Source organism: Synchiropus splendidus, chromosome 14, assembly GCF_027744825.2.
Source record: "Synchiropus splendidus isolate RoL2022-P1 chromosome 14, RoL_Sspl_1.0, whole genome shotgun sequence".
NCBI lineage: Eukaryota > Metazoa > Chordata > Actinopteri > Syngnathiformes > Callionymidae > Synchiropus > Synchiropus splendidus.
The window spans coordinates 3,593,384-3,610,195 of NC_071347.1; the positions used below are offsets into that span (position 1 = coordinate 3,593,384).

Genomic DNA, 16,812 nt, shown 5'->3' on the forward strand with positions numbered 1-16,812 from the left:
AGGGAAGCTTTGACAATGACCCTGGTCAACTGAATCTCTGAATCAGTGTTTTATTAGATGGAGTGGTCCTACGAGGTCCTGGCGCGGTCGTCTGCCTTAGTTCACATCTACACATTCAGGTGTCCCACTACGCTGGTGGAACTGTCATCGGATGCCTGTGCAACAAATCCATTTGTGAAATTTCCTCGTTCCTAAATATTCCACAGTCAACTGTCAGCTTTATGATAAGAAAACGGAAGAGTTTGGGAACAACAGCAACTCAGCCACAAAGTGGTCGGCCATGTAAACTGACAGAGGGGTCAGTGGATGCTGAGGCACTTAGTGCAAAGAGGTCACCGACTTTCTGCACTGTCAATTGGTACAGAGCTCCAAACTTCATGTGGCCTTCAGATTAACCCAAGTACAGTACGCAGAGAGCTTCATGGAATGGGCTTCCATGGCTGAGCAGCTGCTTCCAAGCCATGCATCACCAAGTGCAATGCAGTTGCATTGGCATGGAGCAGGCTGCCACTAGACTATAGAGCAGTGGAGACGCCTTCTTTGGAATGATGAATCACGATTTTCGCTCTGGCAATCTGATGGACGAGTCTGTGTTTGCCTGATGCCAGGAGAACGGTAGATTTTGGATTGCATTGTGCGTGTGAAATTTGGTGGAGAAGGAGTTATGGTGTGTTTTTCAGGAGTTGGGTTGGCCCCTTAGTTCCAGTGAAAGGAACTGTGATCTTCAGGATACCAAAACTGAGCAGATGTAGCGACAAGTACAATAAAATAGTCTAGTTTACATGGCAAACCTCTTTCCTATAAATATTATAAACCCTGCTTTGTGCCTCCTCCGCTTCAAATGCTAATACAAGCATGTGATGCATCTGAAATGTCTGTCTGTCTATGTTTTCCTCTTCTTCCTCTGTCGTGATGGAGTGACTGAATGAATTGAAATACTGACTGAATGGCAGAAGCTGCGCCTGCAGGAACAAAGAATGAGAGATTAGAGAGATGGGAAGAAATGGAGATCAGAGCGGAGCATGGGAAATCCACGTGCCGGTGCTCAAGCCTGTTGGGTCTTTGACTAGGGTGCAGCAGCAGCAGGGCTCTAATAATAGACTGTGGAGCTCTACTTGTCAGTTTTACTCACTCTGAAATGTTCTGACATAAAACTAAAACATTTTCCGCAAACCTACCTTGAATGCCGGCGAGTTTCTTCATTTAGTGTTAAAATGCCAACCTGTATATGTAAGGAGCATTCAGTTCAGGACATTTTTTCATCTTCATCATCTGCAGTGGCACGTGTTTTTGCGCTTCCTGTTGAATTGCTGTGCAATTGAATAATGTCTGCCTTAAATTATGCTTGTGTTTTTGTGCGTACATGAGTCACGGGGTATTAGTCAGTGAATGTGTATTCGCAAGGTTAAGGTTATTCCCGTCCAGAGCAGGGAGCCCCCAGTGTTACTCCTCGGTCGACTCTCATCATTCGATTTCCATCCATGCAAACTAGCTCCCCCTTCTCCCTCTGGTCATTTCCTACGTCTTTCCATCGTTTGTTGATGTTCTGCGAGTGCTTTCCCTTCCGCTCAGTGACCACGTTTCCCCTCCATCACCCTAATCGGTTCAAGTGTATCCGGAGAGAGGAGTCAGGAGGGCTTGCCTGATAGCAGAGGCGGAAGGGAGAGAGAGGACTGGGATGGGAGATGCAAATGGCCTGAGGTGAAGACGTGGGCGACTGAATGGGGAAGTTCCCGCACTCTCCCCTCCTATTAAGTTCATGCCTTCTATTTTTGAACATCCTCTATTTACTTATTTATTTTTCCCATATTGTTTCTATTTTTCCCTCATACCTGAAGGGCCTCACCTCGCCATCAGCTCAGTGGGTAAATATTTATTACATGGGCGGGGATCACAGGAAATTCACATGTGATTCGGTCCGTGTCTATTCCGCTAAAATGAGTCATGGTTCTGGCTTAAGGAAAATCAGAAGCACCTGGGACATGAGGTCAGCACTTGCTTCTAGACCTCTTACTTGGACAGGTAGCCCATGAAAGGCCCCTTCTTATAGTACCATGAACCTGGCGCCACAGTTTAAGAATTATATACAAGGCAGGTTTCGAATTGTGGCATCATCTACCATACAGCTCAGGGCTGAATCTCTTCCCTGTGCATTTTACTTCCATTGATTCACTGCATGAGCCATTAAGTGCCACAGAAAGGAGCAAGCAGACCTCAGAGTTTCTGAATGGACAGTTAAGACTGTGTCATTGCACGGCAGCTCGTGGCCCGGGGTGATGCCCTCGTTCTCCTCTGTGACGTTCATCTCTGCAGTCACTTCTTAGCATCCTGGTTTGCTCTTGTTTGAACGGGAATACATTTTTAGATTCATTTATTTATTTGTATTTTCCCCATGTGCCACAGTTCAAAAGAATTGGCAATTTCACAGCCCAACTAGGTCAACACAACTCACAAATTTTAAAAGTAAATAATATATAATGTATTTATAATATTTGGTTATTCAAATCTATCTTTTTTTTTTCCAAGTGGATTGTTTTTCCCCATGGCCAATGTGTTAGTCAACAGTGACCTTAGTCGCTGATTCAATTCCAGAGAGTCTTTGATGTAAGTGTATGTGAAGAAACAAAAGCAGAATATTACTCATACTATATATTTATATTATTAATATAATTCTACCTCACATATCTGGTTATTCGCCTCAGTTAGTTGTCTGGCTTTCCTACCAAATCTCCTCAAACAAATGTCTGTCCTTGTTTTCAGATTGCCCTTTCAATGCAGGCATGTGCTCACCTAGCCAAAACATAGATTTTGTTACCACCTCTCATGTCCCTGCAGACAGTGACGCCATTTTGACCAGACGAGGTGTTGTATAACAAATTCCTCCCTGACCTTTGTGTTTGCTTCCTGTGGTTATTTGTCCGTCATGACTCTAATTCAATGAGTATTTCAAAGCGCGGTTTCAAAATCTCAGAGTTTACATAGTGTAAACTTGTTGTCTGCATGCTTTCTCAACTGTATGTTCAAGGAAGGTAAGGGATAATAGATGACCCAGGGGTAAGATACCAGATTGAAGTGCTGTAGAGGAGAGCACAAGTGACAGGAGACGCCGGAAATGAGCTAAAGATAGAAAGAGCCCTGAGCAGAGAAGGGGGTGGGATTCACTGTCCACGAGGACACAGGCTCCCTGCGGCTGGATGTACCATAGCTGCCACTAATGGGAGCACACATGCGTGCACGCCTTCATTCATACCGTGTTTGCTCACATTTTGTTTGACTCATCCCAAAATAGAAACAGACTTTTATTTTTAACACACGAGGACTGTGGTTCTAAATATACCAGGGAATGGGCTGTACTACCCTAAAGTGGTTTGTGTGTTCCATTTTGGTGGCAAACAATGTTATGAATGGTTGATTTTATTTATCTATTTTTACGCATATTTCTCTCCAGATCTGATCAAGTTGACATATCATTTTTTCATGAGGAGCTACAAGGGAAGGAACAATTCTGAATATTCAGGGTTCATGTCTTTGTTGTCACTTGTTTTTGGTTCCACTTGTATTCACTGTTTTCTTACCAGTATCATCATAACTCATAACTTTTAACAAAAACTGCTGCCATACAGTAAAACCATGCCATGCCACGGTCTCATCCTCTCAGTTAGTATCATAAAAGATATTCATTACATTCATTCATGTCTCATTGTTACTGTTTTTAAAATCCCCAGGTGGTGAGTGGTCACACAGTGAGATACCAAGTAGTGTGAAAACTTTTGGATTTGCCGGTTCAGAATCGAAACCCGAGGTTCCTTGAGATTCCCGCCCCTACTGGACCTCTACCCAATTTCTTAAATCATGTTGCATTTTCTTTTCCAACCGATCATCTTAGCACACATTGTAAACTAAGCAGCCCTCGTAAGCAGTGAGCATTCTGAAGGTAGTAAAATCTTAAAATGCCACTCTTCATTTGTTTTTGTTTAAACTAAAGTGAGCTATCATTAGGACACTTGTAGCAGCTGGTGGGAGTGATGTAGTGCGTCTTGTATAACTGAACTGGTCGATTACATCATGATCTGTGACTGGCCATTTTAGTTAAAGTAAAAAAATTGAAGTTTTTTTTCTATTTCAGTGTTTCGCTCCGAGACTCCTTGTCGGCATCCAAGCGATCTAAAACAAGATCCTCCCCATTCAAGTTGCATGAGAAGGACGAGCCTTATCATTAATGTAGTAGGATTTTCTCATTGGAGTTTTGTCCTTCTTCCACTTCCCCATCACCTTTCAACTTCCTCCATCTCCAGCTTACGCAAGTCTCACTAATCAGACATTGCTTTTTGGAACATTAATGCAAAACAAATTGTGGTATTTAAGTACGAACCAAGTGTTGTTCCAGTCTCCTTAGGCTTTGGTTAGCTCACCTATTTAGACAGTTAGCAGGGATAAAATCGATGCTTAACTTACACAACATTATATATTGTTATATATATGATAGTGAGAGGATCCTTATTATTATTATTATTATTATCCTTATTACCTTTTTGCTTAGTTGAATATGTAGAATGTATACTCTCTTTTGGACCACTTCTTCACACCACATCACATCCCTTCTTATGTCACCATCCCTCTCATGGTAGTCGGTCCACATAGCACTAAAAATAGCCAAGGCCGCAGTCTCTTACAGGTGCCAGGCACTCCTAAAAGCCACATGTGTTGCATCTCTTCCCGACTACACACTGCTTCTGGAGGATACAGGGAGGCTGGCAAAGGAGACACAAATAGACCGGAGATGAACAAAAGTACCTAATTTGAGATTTGAAAGTCTCATATTGACTGTATCAGTAGACTTTTTAATGCTGAAGGAGCCTAGTAGAGTTGAAAAGGATTAGGACACTGCTGAGGAGAGCTTGCTATAGAAGTATGTTCATCGATGGGAGGGTGGTCCAGTGGTGATGAAATCCCACGGTAACACAGTGTATATGTATTTTAGTCATCTGTTGTTCCGTTCAGCATTGGTTTATAGTGACATTACCAACATACAGTCCTTCTTGTCCTCCCAAGACATCATCAGTCACCGCCACCAAGCCCAGCTTGTGCATGCAAATTTCACCTTTGTGGAACTATTAGCCCCGCCTTGTCTACAACTTCTGCATTCTGTGATGTTGCTGATTTTCAAACTTCCTAAAATTAAAAAATAGAATGCTACCACGAGTGCTACTGCTACTACTGCTTCTACCACGACTACTACTACTAATAATAATAATAATAATAATAATAAGTACATCATGTTTTGCATAGTGGTTTAACTGTAGCATAACCCCCGAGCAGTGAAAAGTTCTACTTTTATTTCCCCGGTATCAGTTTGTAACTGTGGAGCAGAGATGTTTTGGATTCTATTTTCTCCCTGAACTGTGGCTGAGAAGATGCGGCCAATTGAACCACGTAGGCGGATCGGCCGCCTGATGGCTCTCAGCTTGCAGTGCTTATTTCTGCACAGCTCACCCAAGCTGAAAGAGTCGAAGCAAATGCTGGATTTTCTTGAAAGTAATATGTTCTTTTTGACCCACTGAATGGCAGCTGCTGCATGATGAATAAGGCTGAAGGAAAGCTGAGGGTGAATGGCAATAGTTATTTATAGTCAACATGTCTGGTCTGTGCTTTGATTGTGCAGTTACAAACAAACATTTGGGGAAGAGGAAGTCCTCATTAGTTGTACATTATTAGTTGTGCATTTGCCAATATTATTATTAAATAATGATATATTATTAAAGCTCAAATTGCTGAACCTGTGGTACCTTTTATATTCTCCAGTACTGTGCTGCAATCTTTGTTTCCTAGTATTTTACAGCATTTGTCAAGATGAATTGAAATGTTAATAATTTTCCCACAAAAAAAAAGGAAATGCAAACACCGCTACCACAAATGCTGGATGAATATTGTAGCATTTGGTGCAGAAATGTGGCTTCATTTCTGAATCCCATCACTTCTCAAATTTGTTCTCAACTAATAATAATAATAATAATAATAATAATAATTATTATTATTATTATTATTATTATTATTATTATTACTGTAAGTTTCACAATCCAATACATTTTAAGCTGGAATGTTAGATGACCAATTGGCACCGGGTGATATATATATATATATATATATATATATATATATATATATATATATATATATATATATATATATATATATATATATATATATATCTCAGTATAATTCAGATTCCAGAATATCACATTGAGCCACTGCTTCTGTGTCAGTATCAGTATTTGCTCTCTCACTCTCTAACAACAAAATAGTAATAAATAGTAGTAAAACATGGAACACCTTTATAGCTGTTATAAAAATAATTACAATATTATTAAAGACCATAAATAATTCATACAATTGACAGCTGTATTTATTATTTTTTCCAGTATCATTTCTTCATTATATTCTCACCGGAATTGTTGTCGTGGTTCCGATAAGTTCCTCGATTGCACTTAAAGCAGTGACTACATACAAGTGGACTCAACAGGACGGTAAGGTCACTTGTGTAGTCTGAGTATCGGATCATGGCTGGCCTGAAGTATGGATTGTTTTGGAGTGGGACAATTAGCAATTTTCAGTGAGATTATTGTGAATGGCTAATGAGTTTCCCACAGTTTCTTTGCGGTCCAAATGGTATTAGCATAAGTGCTAAAGCTGATTAGCAGAACTTTGTGTGGCAATAATGCTGGTTTAATCTTCTTTTTGCATTCTGCTTGTTGTTTGCCATTTCCTGTTTGCTTCAATACTTTTGGTTTACTTCATTGTCACCTTGCTTGGGTGTCATACATGATGTGCTTGTTTTTAAGTGTACTCTGAGCTTCTCTTTTTTGTACCTTGGACGTTCTCACAAAAGCAAATACGGTTCAGATGCTCACATTCTGCTGAGCTTTTCATGCCCTTGTTTTGTTTGTTTACTTACTTGGTAATCCCTATACTGGTTTTCTCAGAGAGGTGAAGCAGTGTGAGTCATGCTTTGGCTGGATATGTGTCAGGATTGCTGAGAAAGATTACCCCCCCTCCTCATTCGACATCCAAACTTTTGTCACACTTTCTGCATCTGAGTGTCAGTCAGCTTTTTGGTAGTAGTGAAAAGATTCTTGCTGAACTCCAGTAGCATTCTCGCTTCATATTTGGGTTAGAGCGGACATTTATCAGTGTATGTGTTGTTTTGGGATGAACTTGTTCATGTAACACCATTTGGTTGAGCTGTACAGTTATGTAACTGTCACAGAACAAACTGGTGGGTGGTCAGTGGCTAAGGTCTCCTGCATTGTAAGCATCTATCAATGAATACCCCCTGATGATCATCCCTGCCCTCGCATTGTCATTAATATCCAAATGTCAAGTCGTGGTATGAGAGCACATGTTCTAGCATGCAGGCACTCGTACGCCATTACTGCTTGGATTACCATGGGTGGATTACTATATATTTGCTTTCGACAAATGAAAGATAAGTTGGAGACCCTTTTATCATTGTTCTCCCAGTGAAGAAATATAGAAAAGGGGAAAATTGGAAAGGGAATTTGATACACTGCGCTCTCTGTGTAACTACACTTTCTTAAATTTTATTTGCTGTAGCTTGAGTTTATACGTAATTTCAGACAAAATGTCTCGGTGTTGTCTCCGATGCATGTTCACATGCCGTTTGTTACTCCCCTTGTGACTGCCAATGCTTGACTACTTAAGTGAGTCAAATGAAAGACTCAAAGTGACCAGGTTTTTTTCCTCCCTCTTAGCAGCCTGTTATTCTGAGAAAGTCCCATTGCAGCTCTGGAGAATCCGTTTCGCCTCATTCTTAACTGACAGCCATAACCCTGGTGAGGAACAGGCCACTCATCTTGTGACACACGGGGTTTAGCAACTCACGTCAACAAGTGACCCGATTAAGGCATGGAACAATTCGATTAGATGATGGGAATTCATCTTGATTTCTTCTGAAGTGACGTCGCATGTTTGTGAGTTTTATTATCTGTTAACCTGAACTTTTTTTTTTAATTCAAATCGACATCATGATGTAATAGAATGCCATTTTCGAATCGCAAAGGCTGGAAAAACAGAACCGTGCCATGGAACGTACATTGCATACTCTGCAAGGCTGCGGTTGAAAACCTGGCAACCCATTCCACCAGAAACCTGGCCACCCTCTCTACACACATTGAGCGCTTCCACGGTTCTGGTTCTGAAACCCGAGCCATTTGGGATTCTCAGAACTTTCGCTTTCTTTCCAACCAGCCCACGTTTTGGTTTAAGCCAGGGGTGGCCAACCAGTCAGAGGCTAAGAGCCACATTGTTTTACTGTGTTGCTGAAAAGAGCCACATCCTACAAATATGTCAGGCTGTAAGGCTCACCTGAACAGCTGGTCACGTGACTTAGCGGCACTATAGCGGTTCAAGCACATCCTTGTGTGTCACAAGATTTCTGGTTCGCGTCCAGTGTGTGTATTTTTAAAGTTCATACATTTTACTGTGATCCTCCCCGAAATATCAAGTGGCGTAGATAGAAATGTGTGCTCCATTTATTATAATAATAATAGGTGAAACACATGCCATATATATAGTTTAGGGAATGACAAATGAATCGTGGAACTTAATCGTAGTGAAAAGTGACAAAGTCTCGTCCAAATAAAACAAAAATGTCTATAAATGAATACCCCCTGATAATCATTCCTGCCCCCAGGTTGTCGGGTGGTAATACAGCGTAGCGAAAAGTGAAATTTCCCGCCTGATACTGTTGTTAGAAAAAACACAATGCTATTTTCAATTTACACTTACGTTCGTATAATGACATCAAGATAGTTTAAGTAGCATTGATGTTTGACTTTTCCAGCAACTCCAAGACCAAATTAAACATGAGTGTACAAGTTTTTGTTCTGTAGTGAACCTTTCCATCATCATCATCATTCTTCACAAATTGCCATATTTTCATGTTTGCGTAAATGCAGTTTCTTCATTGACCTCTAAGTAAAATATGTCCACTTAATAAAAATAAAATATTTTTCTGAAAAAATCTTGAAGTGCATCGTTGGTCGGAGGATGAGATTCAGTACCTGATGTAACCATCTTTGTAAACCACATTGACTGAGCTGCATCGTGTGAGACTCACTGTGACTGCACAGTAGGCGGTTGAAAGCACTGCGAGGTTACCGACTAAGCACCTCCTCTGCCTGCTCTTCTCATCACATCTCCGCACTTTCAAACCACGGCTTCTTCCTGCTCAGTTTCTCCCACCTGCAAACACCCACTTCCTGCTTATCTCACCTCTGATATCAATAATCCACTCATCTTTACGAATCGGATGCCGCCCCGTCTTTCATCAATACATGTTTCAGTAGTCTAGGATGGTAGTGACCACAGTGTGTTGCTTGTGCGGTGTGGCCTTAGATTAATTCATCATCTGAGGTCCGCACAATCTCGGATTTTGTAGTTACCGACAGGACTTTTTTTTTTTTCTTTTACAGTGTAAATTTTTCAGAACGTATTTCCCAATGGTGATCAATCGCAGATCAAGCTCAATGACTGTGTTTTGTGTTTTAAAATCATTTCATATAAAGCTCAACATAGCGGTATAGTAGTGCTGAGACTCACATGACAACCATCTAATCGTGACCAAGGAGGCAGCATTATATTCTTTGCATTGCATCAGTCTCCAAAATCATGTTGCCACTTTTTAAGTCGAATGTGATTCAAACTCCAAAAAGAGTTTTATTTTGAGAAGTCACTGGATTCACTTAACTTTTATCATCTGATCCCCTTGTGAAAGATACTCCACCGCACAGCACCTAAAAAATGGACAGGCAGACTTGGTGTCATTCACCGGACAATATCACATTCGCTCTCGTAACATCTCCTTCGCCAAGATTTCAGACGGGGGAGAACTTTATAAAGCAATAACTTTGAACCGCAGCAGCATCATGATGAGGGGTCTTCCTTCATCATGGATAGGACGACACTTGAATCATATGAATGTGTCAGGAAAGTTGGATCACGAGGACAGCTCCTTTTTAGGTTATTCTCTCTGAGCCTACTCTGCATTTCTCACTTTTCAGGCTTACATATTTATATGTTTAAAATGCTGAATTGTTGCTCAAATGATGTGAGTGCCTGTTGGTGGGGTTTCATATTTGTATAAAGGCACCAGTGTCGAACATTTATCGCACATCACAAAGGGACAAAAACACTGTTGTTTTACTGACTGTTGATGACAGACCACAAAGCCCACATGTAGCTGCGAGACCTTGGAGCGCCTCTGTCAGCTGCCACCTGCCTGTGATATGAAGGGCAGAGACGCAGCATGACCTCTCACCACCCACTGCCCCACCTGTCCGTCACATCGTGTTGCATCCCCCCCATGATGCCTTTCAGTCTCATGATCCTCAACACCCTGAGTGTTTTTTTTTTGTTTTGTTTCTGAGTCTTTTCATCACATTTTATTTGTGCTATATATTGCCAGTCTCTGTTTCCATACCATACCAATGACTTGTCTCATGGGCAGCTTAGATGTGGCCACCAGTGTGTGGTGTCACATTGTCCATGTCTGAAGATGAAATACTGACTCCTGGCTGGTTAGTTACAGATATTGGCTGGTTTGATCGCACCATTCAAGGCCTTTCTACTAGTTTCAACGCTGAATTGCCCTAACGTGAACTGTGCTGCCTGCAAATTGAATTACAGAGTTGTTGATGGGACACGTAATGCTCCTAAGCAAAGTGGTGAAATAGTTAATAAAGCAAATAAATATGGCAGCCAGTTAGTCAAAACTATATACAAACGTTTTTTTTTTGACTTCACAGAAAACCAGGTGTCTGGTCAATATGTGTCTATGTTCAATGCCCCCATTGTACGTACACAAAACTGATTTAATGAGGGCAATGAACCTTGAGGGTTTTCTTTTTTTCAACCCAGTAAGCCTCCTGCTGCCTCATTACATTGCCATGGATTGTGATTTTAGCCTTCATGTGTACATGTGGGTGGGAATGTCCCTTAAAATGTGAATAATGTGGGTAAATCTTACTAAGGAGCTTTAAAATGGGCTAATCCCATTCAAAGCCACAATGACGCTCATTCACTTCCTCTGTGTAAATGGATTGGTCTCCGCTTGAGACTTTCCTGGGAAAGAAAATAGGAAAAAAGGATTTCTCAGAGAGACTTTCCACCGAAAACCTCACTATCGAAATGTAACTTTTATAGCTGAATGTAAAAAAAAAATCACTTGGCTTCAAGTTCAAGTGACCAAAGACAGCTTTGAAATAGATCACAGGAACGTGTCAGTCTTGAATGATTGAAAACTTGTCTTGTTTGAACTGAAACGTAATTGTGAAGTGGTTATATTTCATGTTACTGATTTGATTTGTTTGGAATTTCACATATTTACATGGAGTGTAGCTATTTGTTTAATTACTGTATAGACGTTGAAAGAAACTAAAACCTTGGTTAAATAGTTTGATTTATACTGGACTGAATCACTGATCCCAGCTCTAATAAACCCGCCATGCCCTTCCAAATTTGAGACAAATATGTGGAGGAATGCTTCGCATAGAAGCATTGTGGGCCAATGGTTAGCGCTGCTGCCTCTCAGCGAGAAGTTTCAGGGTTTGAATCCAGCTCAGGACCTTTCTGGGTGGAGTTTTCATGTTCTCCCTGTGTCTGCGTGGGATTTCTCCAGGTTCTCTGGGATCGTGTAGCAAGGGAGTCTTTCCAGAGATTCATTTACATCCATTTATTTATCATGAATGTAGCTGCTACAGACTTCCAGCTTGAGGAGTAGGGGGTTCTCCCACAAACTACATGAGGTGATAAAGAACTTTAATGGCCATGTATGTGAAAGGAAGATGTTAGACTGGGACGTTTTGGGCCTGTGTGGGTCGAGGAGAAATGCTGGGGGACAGATGGTGCTAGCTAAAAGAGAGAGCGACCCTTGACATGCAACACAAGAAGGATGAGTTGCCATCATGTGTAGAAGAGATCTAATAGAGGTGGGTTACTTTAAAGTTGTGCCTAGAGTGAGCATTAGTCGGCAGCGTAGGCTATTGATCTGCAGGAAGAGGTCCGTCACAAAGAAAAGGTGCCATTGAGGTGGAATTTAATGCAGGAAGAATGTTGGTCAAAGTTCAGGGAGGAGTTAACAGGCTCTGTATAAGTGGGATATAAGCGCGTAAGTAGGATTTTTTTGTGTTGTTTTTGTTCTTCCTCCAAGTGTGTGTCTGTGCACGCATGTGCGCATGTGAAGTGTGTAGCATGATTCACCAGGGTATTTTTGTGCAAATGTGTGTAGGTGGCTGCTGAGAGATTCAGGGAAGAGAAAAATTGCTAAGAATTAAAGAGGATCTATCCGTTTCCTCTGAGCCCGATTAAATTCACTGGCTGCGTGTATGTATGTAACTCATGAGCTTTTCCACACTGACGAAGACTCCACACCAAGAAAGGAAGGAGTGGAACTCTGTGGAGCCCTTAACCATCAAATAAGGTAGTCTTTCCTGCAGGGCAGTATGGAAGAAGGATCGACATCAGTTTCCATTTACAAGCCTGTTTTTGTCAAACATCAATTAAAAATCCTAGATTTTGGATCTGGTCATGGTACTGGAAGACGAAAGTTGTTTTGAGTTTTGTAAGTCTGAACCAGAAGAGGGAACTTCTGTGGTCCATTGGAGACCAAAGTATCCAATTATTGGACTTAAATTGTGGCATTGTTCATGGTAAAGCCTCACTAATATGAGGGTATTGAAAAAAGTGCATCTCACCCAAACAGGCTTTTAGGGAAGCTTTTGAGACTAGGTGTCCCAATGTTGTATTTGGTGACTATTTATGGCGCGGTGGATGCAACGCACAGAGCGCAGAAGTCTCCACAGAAGTACAGGGGCACATCCCCCTGGGAAATTTTGAAATGAAACTCCCCCTATTTCCTGCATTTTGAGGAGCAAATTTTGTGGAATTTAGGTAACTCCATTGCTCTCTGCATTTCAGAGTCAACTGCTAATTTTCAATTACTCTTTTATTTGAGTTTGAGTCTGGAAAATATATATCGCCAGTAAGACTCATAAAAGGCCGTCCAATGTCTCATTTTTTAACCTTAAATCCCACTAAAGTTTGAGCACAATGAAGTAATAAAACAGCAATTTGACACTTACACATCTTGTAACATATTTACATACATTTGAAAAGTTGGAAATACTTTGAAAAAATACATTGAAAAGTAATTGCACATTAGATATCTAAACATCACCCCTACCACAGAGGGTTATTATTTGCTGTTGCTTTGTGGAGTCATGCTGTAAAACTACGGTTTGTGATGTATCGCTGAATCGCTCCTTGTGAGGCCCTTTTGCCGGACCCCACAAGCTGAAGCCTCAATGTGAGGATGAAGAATTCAAAACAAGTTCATTATAATTAGGTTTAAGTTTGGTTCAAGTTTGGTTCAGTTAAGGTTAGCCATTTGTTTTGGATGGTTAGGTTTAGGATGAGAGGCTGAGAGGGGCTGTTTCTGCGTGTGTGTTTCTGTTTTGCTGCAGAGGTGGTTCTGAAGTTCAGGTTGAACCTGAGCGGGTCAGGCCTGCCTGACTCCCTCTGCCATGTGATCTCTGTCATCTTATTAGGCAGTTCGCGGGTGGAGAGCAGGTGGAGCAAATAAAGAGCTTTCTGAACAGACCCTTCCAAATTGGTCCTCAGTGGTCACCACATCCTACAAGGTAAAGAGGCGGAAATTTCAGGAAAGCGCTGCCAGCTGTGGGTTTTTTTTTCTTGTTAATTCCTAATGAGATAATTGCTTTTGGTTGGATTGCTTTGGAGTTGATGCTGTGCCACAGGCGATGGCTTTGTTCACTTCAAAATGTCGGAAAGGAGGAAGACTATAAGTGAATTTCCTCTGCGTACGGCTCCTGCAACACTCAAAACAATGCATGCCAAGAACACACACAAGAACATAAACAAATGCACATGCTACATATAAAAATGGTACATAAAATAAGTACACTTTTTATGATGATGTTCTGTAAGAAGTTTCCAGGCTGATAGAGTGTAGTGAGCACTTGTTTTGTTATGGAGCTTCTCACACTTGGATGAGAGGAGCCTGAGAGGTAAAGGTGGGGTGTGTGTGTGTCAGGATGTAGAGTGAGATGGAGCTCATGGTCAGCCATGTTTGTTTACATCTTCTCCATATATTGTTCAGGTCGAGTTTTGCTTTCTGGTGCCGTCTGAGGTTTTTGCTGGTTGAAACATTTTCCAGTCAATTTTTTGCTTTTGTAAATAATATAATTTGATGGCTGAACTCAGTCGGCTTTAATCCAAAAAAATGTGTGATTCAGTATTCAGTGTTTCTCAACCAAAATGCCTGTTGTCATCGAAGCTGCCAGCTTGAACACCCACACGTCCCTCAGAGGGGAGCCTGTGTGCCAGATGAACCCGAGGACCCCAAATATTCCTCCTCCTGAAAGATTATAGTTGCTGAACAAGAAATTCGAAAGGCTCTCCATATAGCTTATGTATTTATTTTCTTTCCATTTGGACAGCCAAGAGTTTTGCTCACCATTGTGTGTTTCAGCATCCATTGACACGGCAGCCAGCTGGGTTATCTTGCTTGTTAAACATCTGATGGCAGCCAAACATCCTGTCTCAAGGGTGATAGTGGGGCATTCGGGATTGAGATCTGGATCAGTTAAGCGTAAATGAGCTAAGCAGATGTTTACCAGATGTGCCTGAAGTAAGTGTGTGTGTGTGTGTGTGTGGCGAGGGAGGGGATGTGGGTGGATGAGGAACTAAAGGAAGATCACAGTGATAGCAGGAATGGCCATCCACACACTGACAGCTTTGTTCACCTCCACTCAGCAGTTAAGCGTTCCTGTCCCTCCTCTTGTCCTCACAAACATACTTCTGTACCTCCTCCATTCCCTGCCTCGCTCTGTGTCCTCTTTGAAGTCAGCACTGCGTGCAGGAAGTGAGACGGAATCAATTGCACCGTGCATTAGGCCAGGAATGGGTGACTCCCTCCTCCTCCTCCTCCTCCTCTTCCTCTTCCTCCTCAACTCTCCTGACATCCCTCATTCATAATCCCCTAAAGTTCCTCTTTTCCATTTACCACATGCCTCTTTCCACCTATTGAGCTAAATCCTCATTCACTTGTTGCTGTGTGGAGCAAACTGCACCTGATGACATTTTTATTTTCATTTTGTCTCTAATTTAGATTCATGTTCTTGAATTTAAAATAGTGAATCAGTGTAAAATTGCTTTTTTTTTTTGCTATCTGAAGCGTGAAAGAAGACAGTGCTGATAACACTGTGAACTCATGATAGTTAGTCACTGGGTCATACAGCCTCGTTCACCCCGTAAACAAGTATGACTCATCTTTATTCCGACTGCCAAGTTGTAATGGGCTCGAGGCCGAGGCCAGGGACTCAAATGAGAGACGGGACTGATGTTGGCTTGCTGTTAGTGACTTGTGTTGTGCAGGATGTTAAACAAGAAGCAACGTTTTTATTGTGTTATTATTAGTTATAAAAAGACCAAGAAGTTCCCTTGAAGACAGTTTGAGTCTTCAAGGGAACTTGTGGTCTTTTTTAAACTGAAAGCTCAGAACTTGTGGAGTCTTTTTAAAATATTTTAATTTCATGAAACGTGAACATCTCAACCAACAGATGACTTCGACATCAACTGATCTCAGTGCGGCGTCGCAGCTGTGTGCACATGCCGTTTCTCCTGAAGCTTCATTATTGACCTTTTAATATCCCTCTCTTTATAACAGAGAAATCTCGCAGAATCTGTGCTCCAGCGCGCTCACGCCTCACTAGATTTGAGATTGAAGATTTTTCTTTTTTAATTGTGTCCAGACTTTGGGTAAGGAGACACCAGATAAAGCCTGGAAAGTAACGCTTGGGGAACAAAAACAAAATTATTCATCTCTATCTAAGTATTTTCTCTTCTTCCTGCCCCATCATTCTCGTATAAGAGGTTTTCAGGATTCCCTTGTACAACAACTTGACTACTCTGAAATACCTTTTTCCTGAATCCATATGCTGTATAAGCCACTGCACTCTGTTGTGGTGGTTTATTTTTACCTCACCATTTTTATTTATTTATTTATTTTATCTTCAAATGTTTTTGTTGCTTGAGGTGGGCATTCACTTCAGCTTTTGTCTCCAGCATTCAGGCACTCAGTCGCCCTCTCCTGAGCAAGCTCACCGCCGCCTCTCTGAAGCCTTTGTGAAGCAGCATGTTGCAGACTGGACGGCAGATGAACATGCTTCTTCTTCTGTCAATCAAACCGGACACGCTCCAATAGGAAGAGCAGCAAGGGAGCAAGGCACGAGTAGGCCGGCAGAGAAAGTCTCCTCTGGTCCTTCGTCGGGTCTGACCTCCACTCTGCAGCACATAGTCCGACAGCTGGATATCCTTACGCAGGTCTGTGTCGCAGGTCTCATGTTACGGTCATAGATAACAGTATGGAGAATGGTTTTATCCCTCACAACGCTGCCGATGTCCTTTGTTCCCATCTGCTCTCCTGAATCACCCAGAGTGGCATGAACAACTACCAAAACATCATTTTGGCTCAATGATGAATGACCATAATGGTTTAGCTGTTGGTTTTGATAAACGCATTGTAAAGTTCCTCCTAACAATTGCGCTTTCTCAAGCAGTCTCATTCCGTGATTGACTTTCCTACATATCTAAAGTGAGATTTTATTTGATTTAGCATACGCATCTCACCACCTGAACTATTGGATTCTGGACTGGGTCACAGATTCTCCACCTGAATCTCAATTCACACATTTGTCAATCCTCTCTGTCCTGCTC

The 16,812-nt window shown here is 41.6% G+C and overlaps 1 protein-coding gene across 5 annotated transcripts in view; it reads left to right on the forward strand.

Annotated features, from left to right (window-relative positions):
- The window catches only part of poc1b (POC1 centriolar protein B), a 28,219-nt gene that overhangs the window by 10,747 nt on the left and 660 nt on the right, over nucleotides 1-16,812 (forward strand). For all 5 annotated transcript variants that reach the window (XM_053884906.1, XM_053884907.1, XM_053884903.1 and 2 more), the window contains one exon: nucleotides 16,162-16,419. In XM_053884906.1, coding sequence (XP_053740881.1) covers nucleotides 16,162-16,419 — 258 coding nt within the window. The remainder of the gene's footprint in view (nucleotides 1-16,161; nucleotides 16,420-16,812) is intronic.